Source organism: Cololabis saira, chromosome 9, assembly GCF_033807715.1.
Source record: "Cololabis saira isolate AMF1-May2022 chromosome 9, fColSai1.1, whole genome shotgun sequence".
In the NCBI taxonomy this organism is placed as follows: Eukaryota; Metazoa; Chordata; class Actinopteri; order Beloniformes; family Belonidae; genus Cololabis; species Cololabis saira.
The window spans coordinates 12,633,416-12,648,737 of NC_084595.1; the positions used below are offsets into that span (position 1 = coordinate 12,633,416).

At 40.3% G+C, this 15,322-nt stretch overlaps 1 protein-coding gene across 1 annotated transcript in view; it reads right to left on the reverse strand.

Moving 5' to 3' along the window:
• Positions 1-988: 988 nt before the first annotated feature.
• Positions 989-15,322, reverse strand: part of loxl2b (lysyl oxidase-like 2b) — a 52,396-nt gene continuing 38,062 nt past the window's right edge. The window contains exons 7-14 of the mRNA XM_061730508.1: positions 13,769-13,920; positions 11,276-11,443; positions 10,083-10,248; positions 8,796-9,036; positions 7,216-7,331; positions 5,587-5,723; positions 5,384-5,495; positions 989-3,216 (exon numbers count right to left, since the gene is read on the reverse strand). Coding sequence (XP_061586492.1) covers positions 3,146-3,216; positions 5,384-5,495; positions 5,587-5,723; positions 7,216-7,331; positions 8,796-9,036; positions 10,083-10,248; positions 11,276-11,443; positions 13,769-13,920 — 1,163 coding nt within the window. The 3' untranslated portion in view covers positions 989-3,145. The remainder of the gene's footprint in view (positions 3,217-5,383; positions 5,496-5,586; positions 5,724-7,215; positions 7,332-8,795; positions 9,037-10,082; positions 10,249-11,275; positions 11,444-13,768; positions 13,921-15,322) is intronic.

Here is a 15,322-nt window from a genome sequence, read left to right on the forward strand (position 1 = left end):
ATGTCGCAATGACATTTCAACAATACACGCAGAGCCTTTGCTGGAAAATATCCAGAGGGAGAAGAGAAAAAAAGCTGTTTCGGAACTGATGCGGAAGGCTGATCTGATGAAAAATCACTTCAAGAAGTGGGTGAAGTTGCGGCTCAATATTGATCCATATATAAGGCGCACCGGATTATAAGGCGCATGGTCAGCTTTTGAAAAAATTGAAGGCTTTTAGGTGCGCCTTATAGTGCGGAAAATACGGTACCCTTCGTGGGTGTGTCCAAGTGGGCCACAGAAAACGTACATTTCGGACCCCCTGTTGACGTACCTGAGCATTAGCCATGTGTGGCTAACTTAAACACGCTAACTGGTGGTGAGGGCAACGTGAAGGAGGGAGGTGACCTTTACTTCTGCACTTTAACCCAATCAAACGTCTAAAAGCAAATCTTCAAGTGGTCTTTTTTTAATTTGAGCCTGAACTCAATATTTTTGCTCTAAATAAAAATCAGATGTGTATATTAGCCTAAAGGGCAGAGAAAAGGTGGTCAGCATATTCTAAGCAGTGCTGTTTAATCTGAGAACGTGTGCTGCAGCCGTAGCTTGCAGATAAACATGCCGCCGGAATAGTCTTGTAACTGTCTGAAAGCCATCTTGCTGGGGAGTTTTATGTTTATCAGAGGAAGTTAAATGTAAAACGGGTGGGTTTTTGCAGCTAATTAGCAATAATTGCTTCCTCCATTTTAAGACCCAGCACTTCAGTCTCTCAACTAAAATAATCAACAGACATGTCGAGAACTCCCAGTTCTCCGTTTATTGCAACGTTCAGTTTGCTGTCAAATTGAGTGACATCACCGAATCTCCGGGGATTAAATGTGGCGTGACCGAGACTTTATCCGTTTTAAAATAACATCGGTCATGATTATATAGGGAGGAAAACACAAAGCACAATGTTCATGCTTCCTTGTTTGTCTCCCCCTCCTGAAAATCATTCCCGTGGGCATCCTTGAGGACTTACATATCACTTTATTATCATTACATATCAAGGAGGGAGGTGAGAGGAAGCTTGTGGAGGAGCTCGGACTGAGGAAATTTATGTATGTCCTACGGAAAAGTCTTAATAAGTGGTCATTAAGTGGCATAACATCAGTCCTACAACCATCCATCTAGTGCTGGGCGGTATACCGGTTCATAACGAATACCGGTGTTTATTTTTCTTATGATATGAATTTTTCATATACCGTCATACCGGTGAGTATGTAAAGTAGCGTACACAACGTTGGGAACGTTGGGAAAGCCGTTCCGCCGCCCGCCGCTGGACACTGTTTGTGAGGGGACTGTTTATTAGTAGTGATTCACCGATTGTTCGGTAACCAAAATTGTTCGGTCGAAAATGGCAAAAAATACACTTTCGGTGTTTGGTGGAATAAGTGGGAAAAAAACCGAACACTTAATAACGGCGTTGTAATATAAGGAAATAGACTGGCCGCTCCCGTACCGGTTGCGCACCACAAACATAAATCGTTGGCCAACCAAAAAGAAACCGCATAAGAATTTTACCTAACATTCACCAGGAAGTGGAACCAAAACAACATAATGCTGGAAATTAAAAAATGTTCAGTTTTTTATGTTCAATAAATATTTTCTACCTTGTAATTTTGTAAAAGATTTTTTTCTTTGAAAAGCATGCCTAAATCAAATGTATTTGATTTATGCATCCTCCTCATGACAGTAAAATAGGCCATTCTAAGGCAATTTACTGCAGCAATTCCTTTCCAAATAATTAAAAAATGTGGTTAACACCCAGTTTTGCATGAAAAAAAAAAATACCGTGATATACCGTGAAACCGATATCATTTTGAAAAATACCGTGATATATATTTTTGGTCTTACCACCCAGCACTACAACCATCCATCCATCCATCCATTTTTCTATACCCACATTATCCTGAAACAGGGCCCCAGAGGTCTCAGCTCATCACCCAAACATGGTTCAATCATTACAACCTAAACATGTTAAACACATTTTCTTGTCAATAAAACTAAGACTATTCATTCTCGGCTCTTCCATCCTCACATCTCTCATATTATAGAGTATCTATTATAGAGTTAAAGAGGCCAGGCAGCACATAAGTATGATGAAAAGCACTGTACGATGTTTCAAGGTTCAGCTCTCCCTGCAGCGCGGTAGGAAGTCACACCACTAGAGAGCAGCAGAGCCAGCCTTTTCAAAGAGCGTTCAGTCGCTCTTATCAGGAGTATCTTTAAAGAAATGAGGCCATTTCCAACAACACTTTGATGAAACTGACCCACCAACAGGAAAATAGTGCAATTCTTCTTTGAAATGTCCCTAAAGACTATTCCTTTGGTGTGCGGAGCAGATCGGAGGATAAATGCTGCAGTATTTTCGGCACAGGTCTCTCGTTAAGACGCTTTATCACATCACATTTTAGCTGCAGGAGATCAGATCAGTCTTATGGCTGAAGCTGGGAGTCATCGCTTACGACTGGTGACAAATCTTCTTTTTGAGGGACCTGCTTCTACTGCAGCTTAATCGCATCACACTCCTAAAAAGCAATTCAGAGGATTCTGACGTGCCCCTGAAATGCTTTTTTAATGCAGTCTGGGTTTATATGGCCTTGTGTTACAACTCTGGCGCTGGTGAAAAGGGAGGAAACACAAGCAGCCATCATTTCCCAACGCAGGCTGCTATTATCAGTGATTTTTTTCTGTCTTAAAGTGATCTAGCAGAGACATTCCGACTCAGGAACACAGGAAAAGCTTTCAAAAGGGGGGGAGGGTTCTTTTAAAATGCTGCATTTCTGTGACTTGACATTCATAATGCTACATGTAGATTAGAAACGTTGATGCATTCCAGAGAAAGGCGGCCTCTCAGTCGCAGGGCTGGTATAGAGCTTCACCGTTCCCTTGGTTTTCATAGGGACTTGGATGTGTGGGTAGAGCTGCCTCAGCTCGGCCAGAGGGAATCAGATATGCTTTCAGCTGGAGGGGGAGAAGGGCGTGGAGGGACGAAGGAGGCGGATGCTTTTGGTCAGGGCCGGGCTGGAAACCCAGCTCAGATGGAATGATGTAGTGGTCGCTTCAGATTGGTCTTCCTACGTGAGAGGGAATGGCCAGTTGACTCCACTCCTCTTCTTTGAATTTACCTGTGGGTCACCTGGTTGTTGAGGAGACCCGGGAACGTCTCCTCCGTTTCACTGCTTAATGAGCCGCCTGGAAACGGAAAAAACAGACTTTTAGAACCTTCGCTTCACATGAGACATCAGTAGTTGCAGTCAGATAGACAGTTAAAAAAGAGAGGCCTGCACGATACGTAGGTGGTTATGTGTGCAGAGATAAGCTAGCAGGGATTCCTCTCCGGGTTTAAATGAGACCCAGTTTTCTTGCCGTTTGTGGAGAGATTAATCCAACTCTTTTCAAAAATAGTCTGACAACAAAAGTCATTTTAATAGTTGAATAATCTGCATTTCAGTCAGAGTTTGAAAATAATCTTTGCTTAATTTGCTTTAATGACCTAAAATCAACTGTTAGCTGAACGCAATAGCGTGTATTACTATTTAACCCTTATGCTGTCTTCGGGTCAAGGAAGGAGGAAGGGAAGAAGGGAGGAAGGAAGGAAGAATGAAAAGAAGGAAGGAAGGGAAAAAAGAAGGAAGGAAGGGAGAAAAGAAGGAAGGAAGGAAGAAAAGAAGGAAGGAAGGAAGGAAGGAAGGAAGGAAGAAAAGAAGGAAGGAAGGAAGGAAGGAAGGAAGGAAGGAAGGAAGAAAAGAAGGAAGGAAGGGAGAAAAGAAGGAAGGAAGGAAGGAAGGAAGAAAAGAAGGAAGGAAGGGAGAAAAGAAGGAAGGAAGGGAGAAAAGAAGGAAGGAAGGAAGGAAGGAAGGAAGGAAGGAAGGAAGGAAGGAAGGAAGGAAGGAAGGAAGGAAGGAAGGAAGGAAGGGAGAAAAGAAGGAAGGGAGAAAAGAAGAAAGGAAGGAAAGAAGGGAGGAAGGAAGGAAGAATGAAAAGAAGGAAGGAAGGGAAAAAAGAAGGAAGGAAGGGAGAAAAGAAGGAAGGAAGGAAGAAAAGAAGGAAGGAAGGAAGGAAGGAAGGAAGGAAGGAAGAAAAGAAGGAAGGAAGGAAGGAAGGAAGGAAGGAAGGAAGGAAGGAAGGAAGGAAGGAAGGAAGGAAGAAAAGAAGGAAGGAAGGGAGAAAAGAAGGAAGGAAGGAAGGAAGGAAGAAAAGAAGGAAGGAAGGGAGAAAAGAAGGAAGGAAGGGAGAAAAGAAGGAAGGAAGGAAGGAAGGAAGGAAGGAAGGAAGGAAGGAAGGAAGGAAGGGAGGAAGGAAGGGAGAAAAGAAGGAAGGGAGAAAAGAAGAAAGGAAGGAAAGAAGGGAGGAAGGAAGGAAGAAAGAAAAGAAGGAAGGAAGGAAGGAGGGAAGGAAGGAAGGAAAGAAGGGATGAAAGAAGGGAGGAAGGAAGGAAGGAAGGAAGGAAGGAAGGAAGGAAGGAAGGAAGGAAGGAAGGAAGGAAGGAAGGAAGGAAGGAAGGAAGGAAGGAAGGAAGGAAGAAAAAAAGAAAGGAAGGAAAGAAGGGAGGAAAGAAGAGAGGAAGGAAGGAAGGAAGAAAAGAAGGGAGGAAGAAAAGAAGGGAGGAAGAAAAGAAGGGAGGAAGGAAGGAAGGAAGGGAGAAAAAAAGAAAGGAAGGAAAGAAGGGAGGAAGAAAAGAAGAGAGGAAGGAAGGAAGAAAAGAAGGGAGGAATGAAGGAAGGAAGGAAGAAAGAAAAAAAGGAAGGAAGGGAGAAACGAAGAAAGGAAGGAAAGAAGGAATGAAGGAAGAAAGAAAAAAGGAAGAACGGAAAGAAGGAAGGAAGGAAGGAAGGAAGGGAGAAAGAAGGAGAGGAGAATTAGGTCATTTTGACCCAGAGACAGTACCAGGGTTAAAGACGATGATTTAAGCTTAAACTAGATCTAGTAAAACATTTATTGCTGTGGTAAAAGATTTTAGCAGAGAAACTGTACTGTAATCTGATTTTTTTCACTTTACTTTTAGATTGTTGCAAATGTATTCTTGTGTTTAAGACGCTTTTTTAAAAGGTGTCAACACATTGTGAAAATTACCGTTCTTATAACACCCTAACGTTGTAAACTCTGATAATGAGCCGTATCACGTGATATGAGTCAGTAGATTTTGTTCAAACAGGTGGGAACTACTAACGTTTTCATGCCAAAACGTGTCAACTTCACTCAGTGAACAGTTTATGCACACATAAACTGTGAGAACTGTGTTCTGTTCCTGTTTCATGAGGGAGGTCCAGTATACATCAAATACTGTGTTGGATTGTAGCGTGCAAAAGTATGCAATCATTAACAAGAAACTGGAAGTCAGATTCAGGCATAGTCTCACCGTTGTGGCAGCTGTACATCCAGACACGATGGCCGTCGTATCTGCATCTGCATTTCATGATGTTATTGCTGTAGTCCGTCTCTGGTACTTCGTAGTTTGGGTTAATTTTAATCTGGTGAAGAAAGTAAGCCAATGAGCTGAACCGTGCAGAGTGAGAATGCCGTGGCAAAAGATAACTATTGTTGCAGAGCTACAATAGTCACCTGGAAGATGTAGTCCCCGGGTTTGAGATCAGTGATGTCGATCCACTGGCAGTCGATGTCGTGCCTGTACGTGTCCCAGCAGCCCACGGTGATGCCCTGATCTCCAAAGTTGGCACATTCATACCTCTTTTCAATTCCTGAAAGAACAGAATAAGATCGTTTTACCACATTAAGCTTCAAAGGATACCTTATTGTTAGAGGTGGGTAGTAACGAGTTACTTTTACTCCGTTACATTTACTTGAGTAAGTTTTGGGAAATTTTGTACTTTTAGGAGTAGTTTTGAATCACTATACTTTTTACTTTTACTTGAGTAGATTTGTGAAGAAGAAACTGTTACTCTTACTCCGCTACATTAGGCTACGTTGAGCTGTTACTTTTGTTTTATCCCTTTTATCTGCGTACGCGTCAATCTCATGACATCACTCATTGATTCTTTGGGAAAAATGTTTGTTTTTGCATGTTTTGTCACATTTACACAGACACACACACACAGACACACACACACACACACACACACAGACACACACACACAGACACACACACACACAGACACACACACACACACACACACACACAGACACACACACACACACACACACACACACACACACACACACACACACACACACACACACACACACACACACACACACACACACACACACACACACACACACACACACACACACACACACACACACACACACACACACACACACACACACACACAGAGAGAGTTTATATGAGTTCATGGGCTTGTTCTAGTTCTGCCTGGTTAAAAAAGAAAAATACAAAGGCTTGAAATTTTGTGCTTAATTTACTTTTTTATTCTGTTATTATTTTATTTATTTTATAATTTATTAAAGTACTTGAATTTACTTTATGATTATTTTAATTTAAGCTATTTTTTATTCATTTTAATTTATTGTATTGATTTAATTTGCATGAAAATTATTATTTTGTACTTTTGTCTGTTTGAATGGTTGTGTTAAAAAAATAAATCAGACGTTTCTCAACAGTTACTCAGTACTTGAGTAGTTTTTTCACCAAGTACTTTTTTACTTTTACTAAGTTTACTTAAGTTTAAGTAATTATTTGGATGACTACTTTTTACTTCTACTTGAGTCATATTATTCTGAAGTAACAGTACTTTTACTTGAGTACAATTTTTGGCTACTCTACCCAGCTCTGCTTATTGTGTACTTGAGCAGTGTCATAAACATATTCTCTCTCTCTTGAAATTCCATTTTAACTTCTCCTCTGGTTCTGTTTTGGTTCCCCCAGCTTCTGAGAGCAATGCAGGCCCTTCAGCTATAAATGCTTCACAAGTTCAATCAGTTAGTATTTAGTTGGTGCTTTTACAGCTGAATCTCGTGTCTTGGAGTGACCTTAATGTGGCCGCAGAGTAAACCAAAGCAGGAACGCTGTGGTCTGTGAGACCAAAGCATTGATGTGTAAGACAATGAAAACCTCCTGACATCACAAGGAGAAGATGGAGCTGGTATGTTACAACCTGCCCTTTGCAGGGAACATCGTTTTACCTGAGTTTAAAAGCTTGTTACTTCATTGTCAGGTTGTTTTTTTTCTAAATCTTGAAAGAGAAGTGGGGAAATCTGCTTGATTCCTACCTTCATCACACTCCGAGTCTTCCAGGCAGAAACTGGCTTTGTGCCCCTCGGCCACTTTGGTTCCATTTAAGCTGAACAGGTCGTAGGTGGTGAACACCTCCATGCTGTGATAATGCCTTCACACACAGACAGAAAGGTTTTACACACATGATTCTTCCTGCCAAGTAAGCCTTTGACCTAAACCAGTTTAGTGCAGCACCTCGGATCCCCACCATCTTCTGGTGCCTGGACATCAAAACCCTGTGTTATACTGTTTCCAATGTTGCCGTTAAATCCAGCAGGACAAGGATCACATCATCTCCAGCATCAGCGGCCAAAAGGATGTCATTACTGACCCTCAGTAACGCTGACTCTGCTGTGAAGGATTTCCAAAATGTTATGGTGGAGCAAGAATGACTTTATTACGGAAGAGTATTAGGGCCAGGCAGGAGAAAAATAAAAATAATATTTTAGAGGAGGAAGATTTTTTTTTTTCATTATGCACTTTGAGAAAAAAGTCGAAATGTCGAGAAAAAAGTTGAAATATCAAGATTAATGTTGAAGTACAATTTCGAGAAAAAAATCGAAATGTTGAGAAAAAAGTCAACATTTTGTGAATAAAGTTGAAATAAAGGCGAAATTTAGACTTTATTCTTGAAATTTTATTTCAACATTAATCTCAACATTTCGACTTTTTTCTTGAAATTGTATTTCAACATTATTCTCGACATTTCGACTTTTTTCTTGACAGTTCGACTTTTTTCTCGAAGTGCACAATAAAAAAGAAAATCTTCCCCCCCTATTTTTTCTCTGGCATGGCCCTAATACTCTTCCGTACTTTAGTTGCAAGTACACCAATCTCTCCAAGATTTTTGATGTTAAAGGCATTTTGAGATGGGTCGAAAATTAGCCAACACAGTGTCATCAAGGCTGGCTTTTTTAAGCAGGGGTTTTTTTATGTATAAAAGTGTCAGGGACAACACCAGCATCCAGGCTGCTGTTAATAATAGCAAGGATCATCTGAGCATCTGATCATCTGATGCCTTCATTTATCTGACCAACTCATCCAAGCATGACAGAGATGCAGGCCATAACTTTTCAAGAACGGCTGAGCAAAGGACAGAGATTGAAGGGTCAGAAGAAAGAGGATGTAATGATAGCCCTTATGTCTGTAATCCTGTCAATAGAAATGTTTTGTGTTTTATGCTTCCAAGGATGCTGCCTGTGGAGCATTAAGGACAGACTCTAGTGTTTAAAAACAGCACCCATAATTAGATTAGAGACGCTGATTAGAGACAATTTTTAAAGTCTCATTCTGATATTTTACTAATAATTTCAGGAATCCTAACTGAGCAACAGAGAAGGTTTCCTCAGCTTTACTCTAAGAAATTAGAAGATTTACTTTTCTAAACTGTATGCATATTTCTGGTTGCATCTGTAAACATAAGTAAACGTATAACATGATTGATACAAAAGTCCAGTACTGATAAAGGGGGACTTGTAAGGAAGCTCTGGCTCTTTGCTCTTTAACCGTAAAAGTAACAAAACTGCTACGGCAAACTTATAATGTGATAAACACCAACTTAAAACCAGAAACCAACCTGTGGCAGTCGTGCCACACCCACGAGTGTCTGTCAGCTTTGGGGCGGAAGTCGGACTGGCCGTTGTTGTGGATCTGGGAGGAGAAGCGCAGCAGGCGGCGGTAGGAGTTGGCCGGGACCTGGCCGGAGTTTGTGGACAGACAGTTCTCCTCGTACGCACACTGCAGCATAAACATGGGCCGATCCTCCATGTAGGTGGTCTGCTCCACCACCTGAGGGTTCAGCACCAGATCGGGGGCCGCTACATGTGGGAGGTAAAAGGGGAAGATGGAGGCGAAGCACATTTAGAAACATCAAGTTCAGGCCTGGTTCGTTGTCCAGACAATAGACAATGTGTCTTGTGAGCAGGAATATTAGTAGACTGATAGATCAGACCAGGGGTGGGCAAACTTTTTGACTCACGGGCCACAATGCGTTCTAACATTTGACAGAGGCCAGGAGCATTTGGATGGAGTGTTTGGGCTGGATATACTAAAGCATTGCATGTAGTGTGAGCGAACCTCATAGCACAGTAAGAACGCGCAAATAAATGTACAACCCGATTTATTAACAGATTTGCACTGAGGATTGTCTTTCAAATGTGCAAAATAGCCCTTATTAGTTAATCATTTTGTCTCAAGGAATATGCAAGATATGGCGTTTACACACTATTTTGCACAATACTGGAAGGAAGAAAATGCAAATAGATTAAAATAGCATAGCGTACGCATTTGGATTTATCCAACCTGGAGATTACTTCTGCTTTTAATACGTTTCAATCGAAGGTACAAAGTTAAAGAAATCAACATTTATTAAAAAATGAATGGAATCACTTTCAACATTGACAACATATCATTACTCAACGAAATACTCAAGCTCAATAATATTTAATTGTGTTAAACCCCGCAAAATCATGGATTGATTATCATGACTGCGCTCTCTCTGAGTCAGGCGATTTTTTACAGAAGGGGCTCGAATGGCGACATGAAACTAAATGAAATACGCGCCGCCACTCCAACATCGGTCAATGTGTTCGAGTGTGCATGCGCCACCTATTGGGGAAATGTGGGCATTGCAGGGAAAGGTGGAAAATGAACATGGTTTTTATTATAATTTGGACGAGTCTGGCGGGCATGATTAAAAGGCGTAATGGGCCGTATGTGGCCCGGGGGCCGTAGTTTGCCCATGTCTGGATCAGACCCTATCTAAAAAGATGTAGTACCTGCAAAGCTGATTTAAATCCACCAGCATTACATGTAGATTTCTGGGCTACAATGTTAGAGATTTAACCCTTTTCATGTGCCTTACTCTCAGAGCAGGAGACTCCAGCCGCGTTGCGTCCGCCTCCCTTGGAGCAGCTGACGTGGCTTCCATGGTGCAGGCAGTGGGACAGAGACATCTCAGTTCCAGAGCAGCGGACGCCGCTCATCACCACGTCGTCGGCGCCTACTTCCCCTGGCCAATACCACGTCTCCTGCAGAAGAATCACCGTTCACACCGGACACAAGGGCAGCGCCATCTTTGGCGTAAGGCTGCTATGACGTTTTATAAAGTATCATTAATTCATCTTAAGACACGTACAAGTTTATAATATTTTAAATTCAAATAGACTGGTGCCGTGTGCATCAGTGTGAGTGTTTTGTTCATAGCAGACTTGACAGATTTTTAAATATTTTTTGAGGGGGAGCGAAGCAACTACGGAAGAGTAGGCTATTAGGGCCAGACAGGAGAAAAATAAAAAATAATATTTTAGAGGAGGAAGATTTTTTTTACATGATGCACTTCGAGAAAAAAGTGGAAATGTCGAGAAAAAAGTGGAAATGTCGAGAAAAAAGTGGAAATGTCGAGAAAAAAGTTAAAATTTTTGTGAATAAATTTGAAATGTTGAGAAAAAAGGCAAAATTTGTACTTTATTCTTGAAATTGTATTTCAAAATTAACCTCGACATTGCGACTTTTTTCTCAAAATTGTATTTCAACATTATTCTCGACATTTCGACTTTTTCTCAACATTTCGACTTTTTTCTCGAAAATGTACTTCAACATTAATCTCGACATTTCAACTTTTTTCTCAACATTTCAACTTTTTTCTCAAAGTGCATAATGAAAAAAAAATCTTCCTCCTCTAAAATATTATTTTTATTTTTCTCCTGCCTGGCCCTAATACTCTTCCGTAAGCAACAGATTCCCTCCGTTACCTAATTCTCAGTAATGACATAGAGAGGTCATCTAAGGAACACTGAGCAAAACAGAGTGAAGACTATGCTGTTTCTGCATGATTTTGGACTGCATACTTTACATATTGGCAGAAATTTGTTGAACGGTGACAAGTACTGTCATCATTTCTCCCTGACCGCTGGAATAACCTTGACTCCTGCTTATCTGGCACACAGCAGGTCAGCTGACTTCCAGTAATAACCTCACCTTATACTGGTAAGGCTTTAGATGAAGCTGTTCTTTCAGAAATCAGCATGGCCACCCCACTGCTGCAAGGACACATACCTGGAAAGCACTCTTGGCGAAGCCCAGGCCCAGTTGTCTGCAGACCACCATGGCCTCCATGGTTCCCCAGCCCTCGCTGCACACCGTCCCCCACACCAGAGAGCCATTCTTCTCCACCAGCACCTCCAAACGGCCTTCGTACGGGTTACGACCTCCACTCAGACGCAGCTGTGGGGATTAAGAAAGCACAAGTTTGCCGTCACAAATTGGTTAAATGACCATATTTTTTTTGTTGTTTTTTTTATTCCTAGTACATAAACTTTGTAACGGCCAGTAAGGGCCTGATTAGGTAATGATTAATAATTTAGTTAAAACAGTTAAAAATGGGTGATGATAATTTCATTAGAATTCATAAGGTTTACATTCGACTAAAATTCATAATTTAGCAATGTGTACATGATAAAGTCTTTTCTATGTTTTCTATATTTTGTATTTTAGGTTGTGATGTCACTGCAATTTTGTGACTTTGGTTTGATGTAAGGAGAAGTTAAGTTTCACTTGCAGTTTGAGTCAGAAAATGCTGGAAGGAACACAGTCTTTTGACTAAATGTAGTGGCACTCTGTTCTCTCATATTTTTACCACCTTTTGAATCAGTCCACAAAAACACTATTTTGGATGCGTGCGTTGGACTTGTAATTTACTTTAATCTTGTAATTTACTTGGACTGACTCAAAAGGTGGTAAAAATATGAGTGAACAGAGTGCCACTACAAACTTGTTAAATGCATTAACAAGAAATGGTAGAGTTGATATAAAAGGAAGTAGCAGTAGGTTTTTGAAATACTGTGTAAAGATAGAAAAAACATAAATATCAGACGCGTTACATCTTCAATGCATTATTCTAACAAACAGAAATTCAAAAAGAAAGAGGTTCTATTTATTTATTGGGAATATGTAGGGTATGATGAGGTGAGGGATTAAACCGCTATCCTTAGGGTTGGAAGACAACCAACTCTACCCATCCCCATGTGCTAGTCCTCCTGCAAACACCCCCTCAAGTGTGAAACAGCTTTGTAAAGGGTTTCTGTCACAGTTTTAGTTTAGAGAAGACATTGGCGACAGGTCGACACAGCAGTGGGTCCAGTCCCGTACCTGTGTCTTCTCTCTAACCCTAACCCAGCCACAACCTGTAATTTGTGCAGAATTTGGTTTTGCTTTGTTTTGTTGAAAAATGCTGTTCCATGAAAAGAGACAGCAGTTGTCTATTTCGGACTTCTTTTTTTCCTAAATATTGGTATCCCAAGATTTCTTCACCATTTTCTTTTTTTCACCCAGTGCTGCTACCTAAGTCAGTCCTGGGCATCGCTCGCCCTCTGCCAACCCCGGGACAGCCCACACTGAGCTCAAGTCTACTTCTTTTCACCCGATAGGGTGGGGCATTTCTGGCAGGACGTACAGTAGTGCGTGGAAGGATCACGAAGAGAGCATGCCTTCCACCAACCCCACCCAGGGTGTGGGTGCTGAAGTCATTTGGAAGTAAACACGCCCCCAGCACCCACAGCGTCCCCCGCGATAATTTAATCCAGGACCATCTAGGACAGGGGTCGGCAACCTGCAGCTCTAGAGCCGCATGCGGCTCTTTAGCGCCACCCTAGTGGCTCCCTGGAGCTTCTTCAAAAATGTTTGACCTTTTTTTTTCTTTTTTTTCTTCTTTTTTTCCTTTTTTTCTTCTTTTTTTCCTTCATTTTTCCTTTCCTTTTTAATCTTGACATTTCGAGTTTTTTCTCGAGATTGTAGTTCAACTTTAATTTCGACATTTCAACTTTTTTCTGTAGATTTTGACTTTTTTCACAAAATTTGGACTATTTCCTTGACATTTCGACTTTTTTCTCAACATTTCAACTTTTTTTCTCAACATTTCGACTCTTTTCTCGACATTTCGACTTTTTTCTCAACATTTCGACTCTTTTCTCGACATTTCGACTTTTTTCTCAACATTTCGACTCTTTTCTCGACATTTCGACTTTTTTCTCAACATTTCGACTCTTTTCTCAAGATTGTACTTCAACATTAATCTTGACATTTCGACTTTTTACTCGAAATTTTGACTTTTTTCTCGAAATACTGACTTTTTTCTTGAAGTGCATAATGAAAAAAAAAATCTTCCCCCAGTGATAACTAATATAAATACATGCAGCATGTGTTGTCTTCATTCTAAGGCTTATACAAGACTTTTCATTTTTTGCAGCTCCAGACATATTTGTTTTTTGTGTTTTTGGTCCAATATGGCTCTTTCAACATTTTGGGTTGCCGACCCCTGATCTAGGACTTCTAAGTGATTTTCAAATAATTTCCAATCTTTGACTAAGGAAAATGTCCCTGATTTTAGTTTGTATTTGTTGACAAAGTTGACAAAGACATCTTCTGTCTTCCCCTTTGGGAATTAGTAACCTGTGTAACTCAGTTCACTTGTCGCCTAACTTCTTTAGTGCTGCATTTTGATCACATTTGCTAGTGGGAATCCCAGGTGTGTGAGGTGGCGCAGACACTGACCCGCTCCTGGAAGCCCATAGCGGGGACGTTACATCTGACAGATGCATCCTCCTCGTGGCTGCAACCAAGACTCTCCTTGTTGAAGAGACACTCGGTGATGGACTTCTCAAATCCTGAGCACTGCACCTCGTTCATGTGCACGGGACCCATACCTGAAAAATACACAACCAGTGAACACTTGTCACTTTCTGAAGGAAATGCACATGACCCCTAGTGCCTCATACTGTTTCAAGCGGAAACCGCAGGGAATGTTGAATTTGGTGTACAATGATCAGAGAAGTCGGGTACATGGTCGGGGAACTAGCAGGGCCTTTAAAGCTGCAGACACAAATCATCATTGGTGTCTATATACTGTACAAGCAGTTAACACCAAAGGGGATGTTTTTACTGGTTCACGCCACTCACACATCAACAGAGACAACAAACGATCCCGAAAATGCTGATTATATGTTTTGGGATAAGTAAAAAGAGAAAGTATAGGTGTGACAGTATAACAAAATTAGCCTTATGACAATAAAAGACCCTAAACAAGACTCCTTAACTTTTAGAACCAACTGGCTCAAAAGACACCAAAGCCTCAACGATCACTCGTGTATGTATCATTGATGCTCCACATGTCTTAAGATCTTTTACATGTTCTCTCTGTGATATTGTTCTGTTATTATCTGGATTGTTTTACTATTATTATTATTTTGATTTGACTTTTTCTCTTTCTCAAAGTTACAGAGAGACAGTAAAATACGGAAGAGTATTAGGGCCATGCAAGAGAAAAAATGTTTGAGAGCGGAAGATTTTTTTTTTATTGTGCACTTCAAGAAAAAAGTTGAAATGTTGAGAAAAAAGTCAAAATATCGAGAAAAAAGTCGAAATGTCAAGATTATTGTTGAAATACAATTTTGAGAAAAAAGTCGAAATTTCGTGAATAAAGTCGAAATTTCGCCTTTTTTTTCAACATTTCAACTTTATTCACAAAATTTTGACTTTTTTCTCTCAACATTTCGACTTTTTCCTCGAAATTCTACTTCAACAATATTCGACATTTCGACTTTTTTCTCAACATTTCGACTTTTTTCTCAAAATTCTACTTCAACATTAATCTCGACTTTTCGACTTTTTTCTCAACATTTCGACTTTATTCACGAAATTTCGACTTTATTCACGAAATTTTGACTTTATTCACGAAATTTTGACTTTTTTCTCAACATTTCAACTTTTTTCTTAACATTTCGACTTTTTTCTCAAAATTCTACTTCAACATTAATCTCGACTTTTCGACTTTTTTCTCAACATTTCGACTTTATTCACGAAATTTCGACTTTATTCACGAAATTTTGACTTTATTCACGAAATTTTGACTTTTTTCTCAACATTTCAACTTTTTTCTTAACATTTCGACTTTTTTCTCGAAATTCTACTTCAACATTAATCTCAACTTTTTTCTCGACATTTCGAATTTTTTCTCGAAGTGCTTAATAAAAAAAATATTATTTTTATTTTTTCTCCTGCCTGGCCCTAATACTCTTCCGTAGTAAAAGGAACATTCCGTTTGCCTCA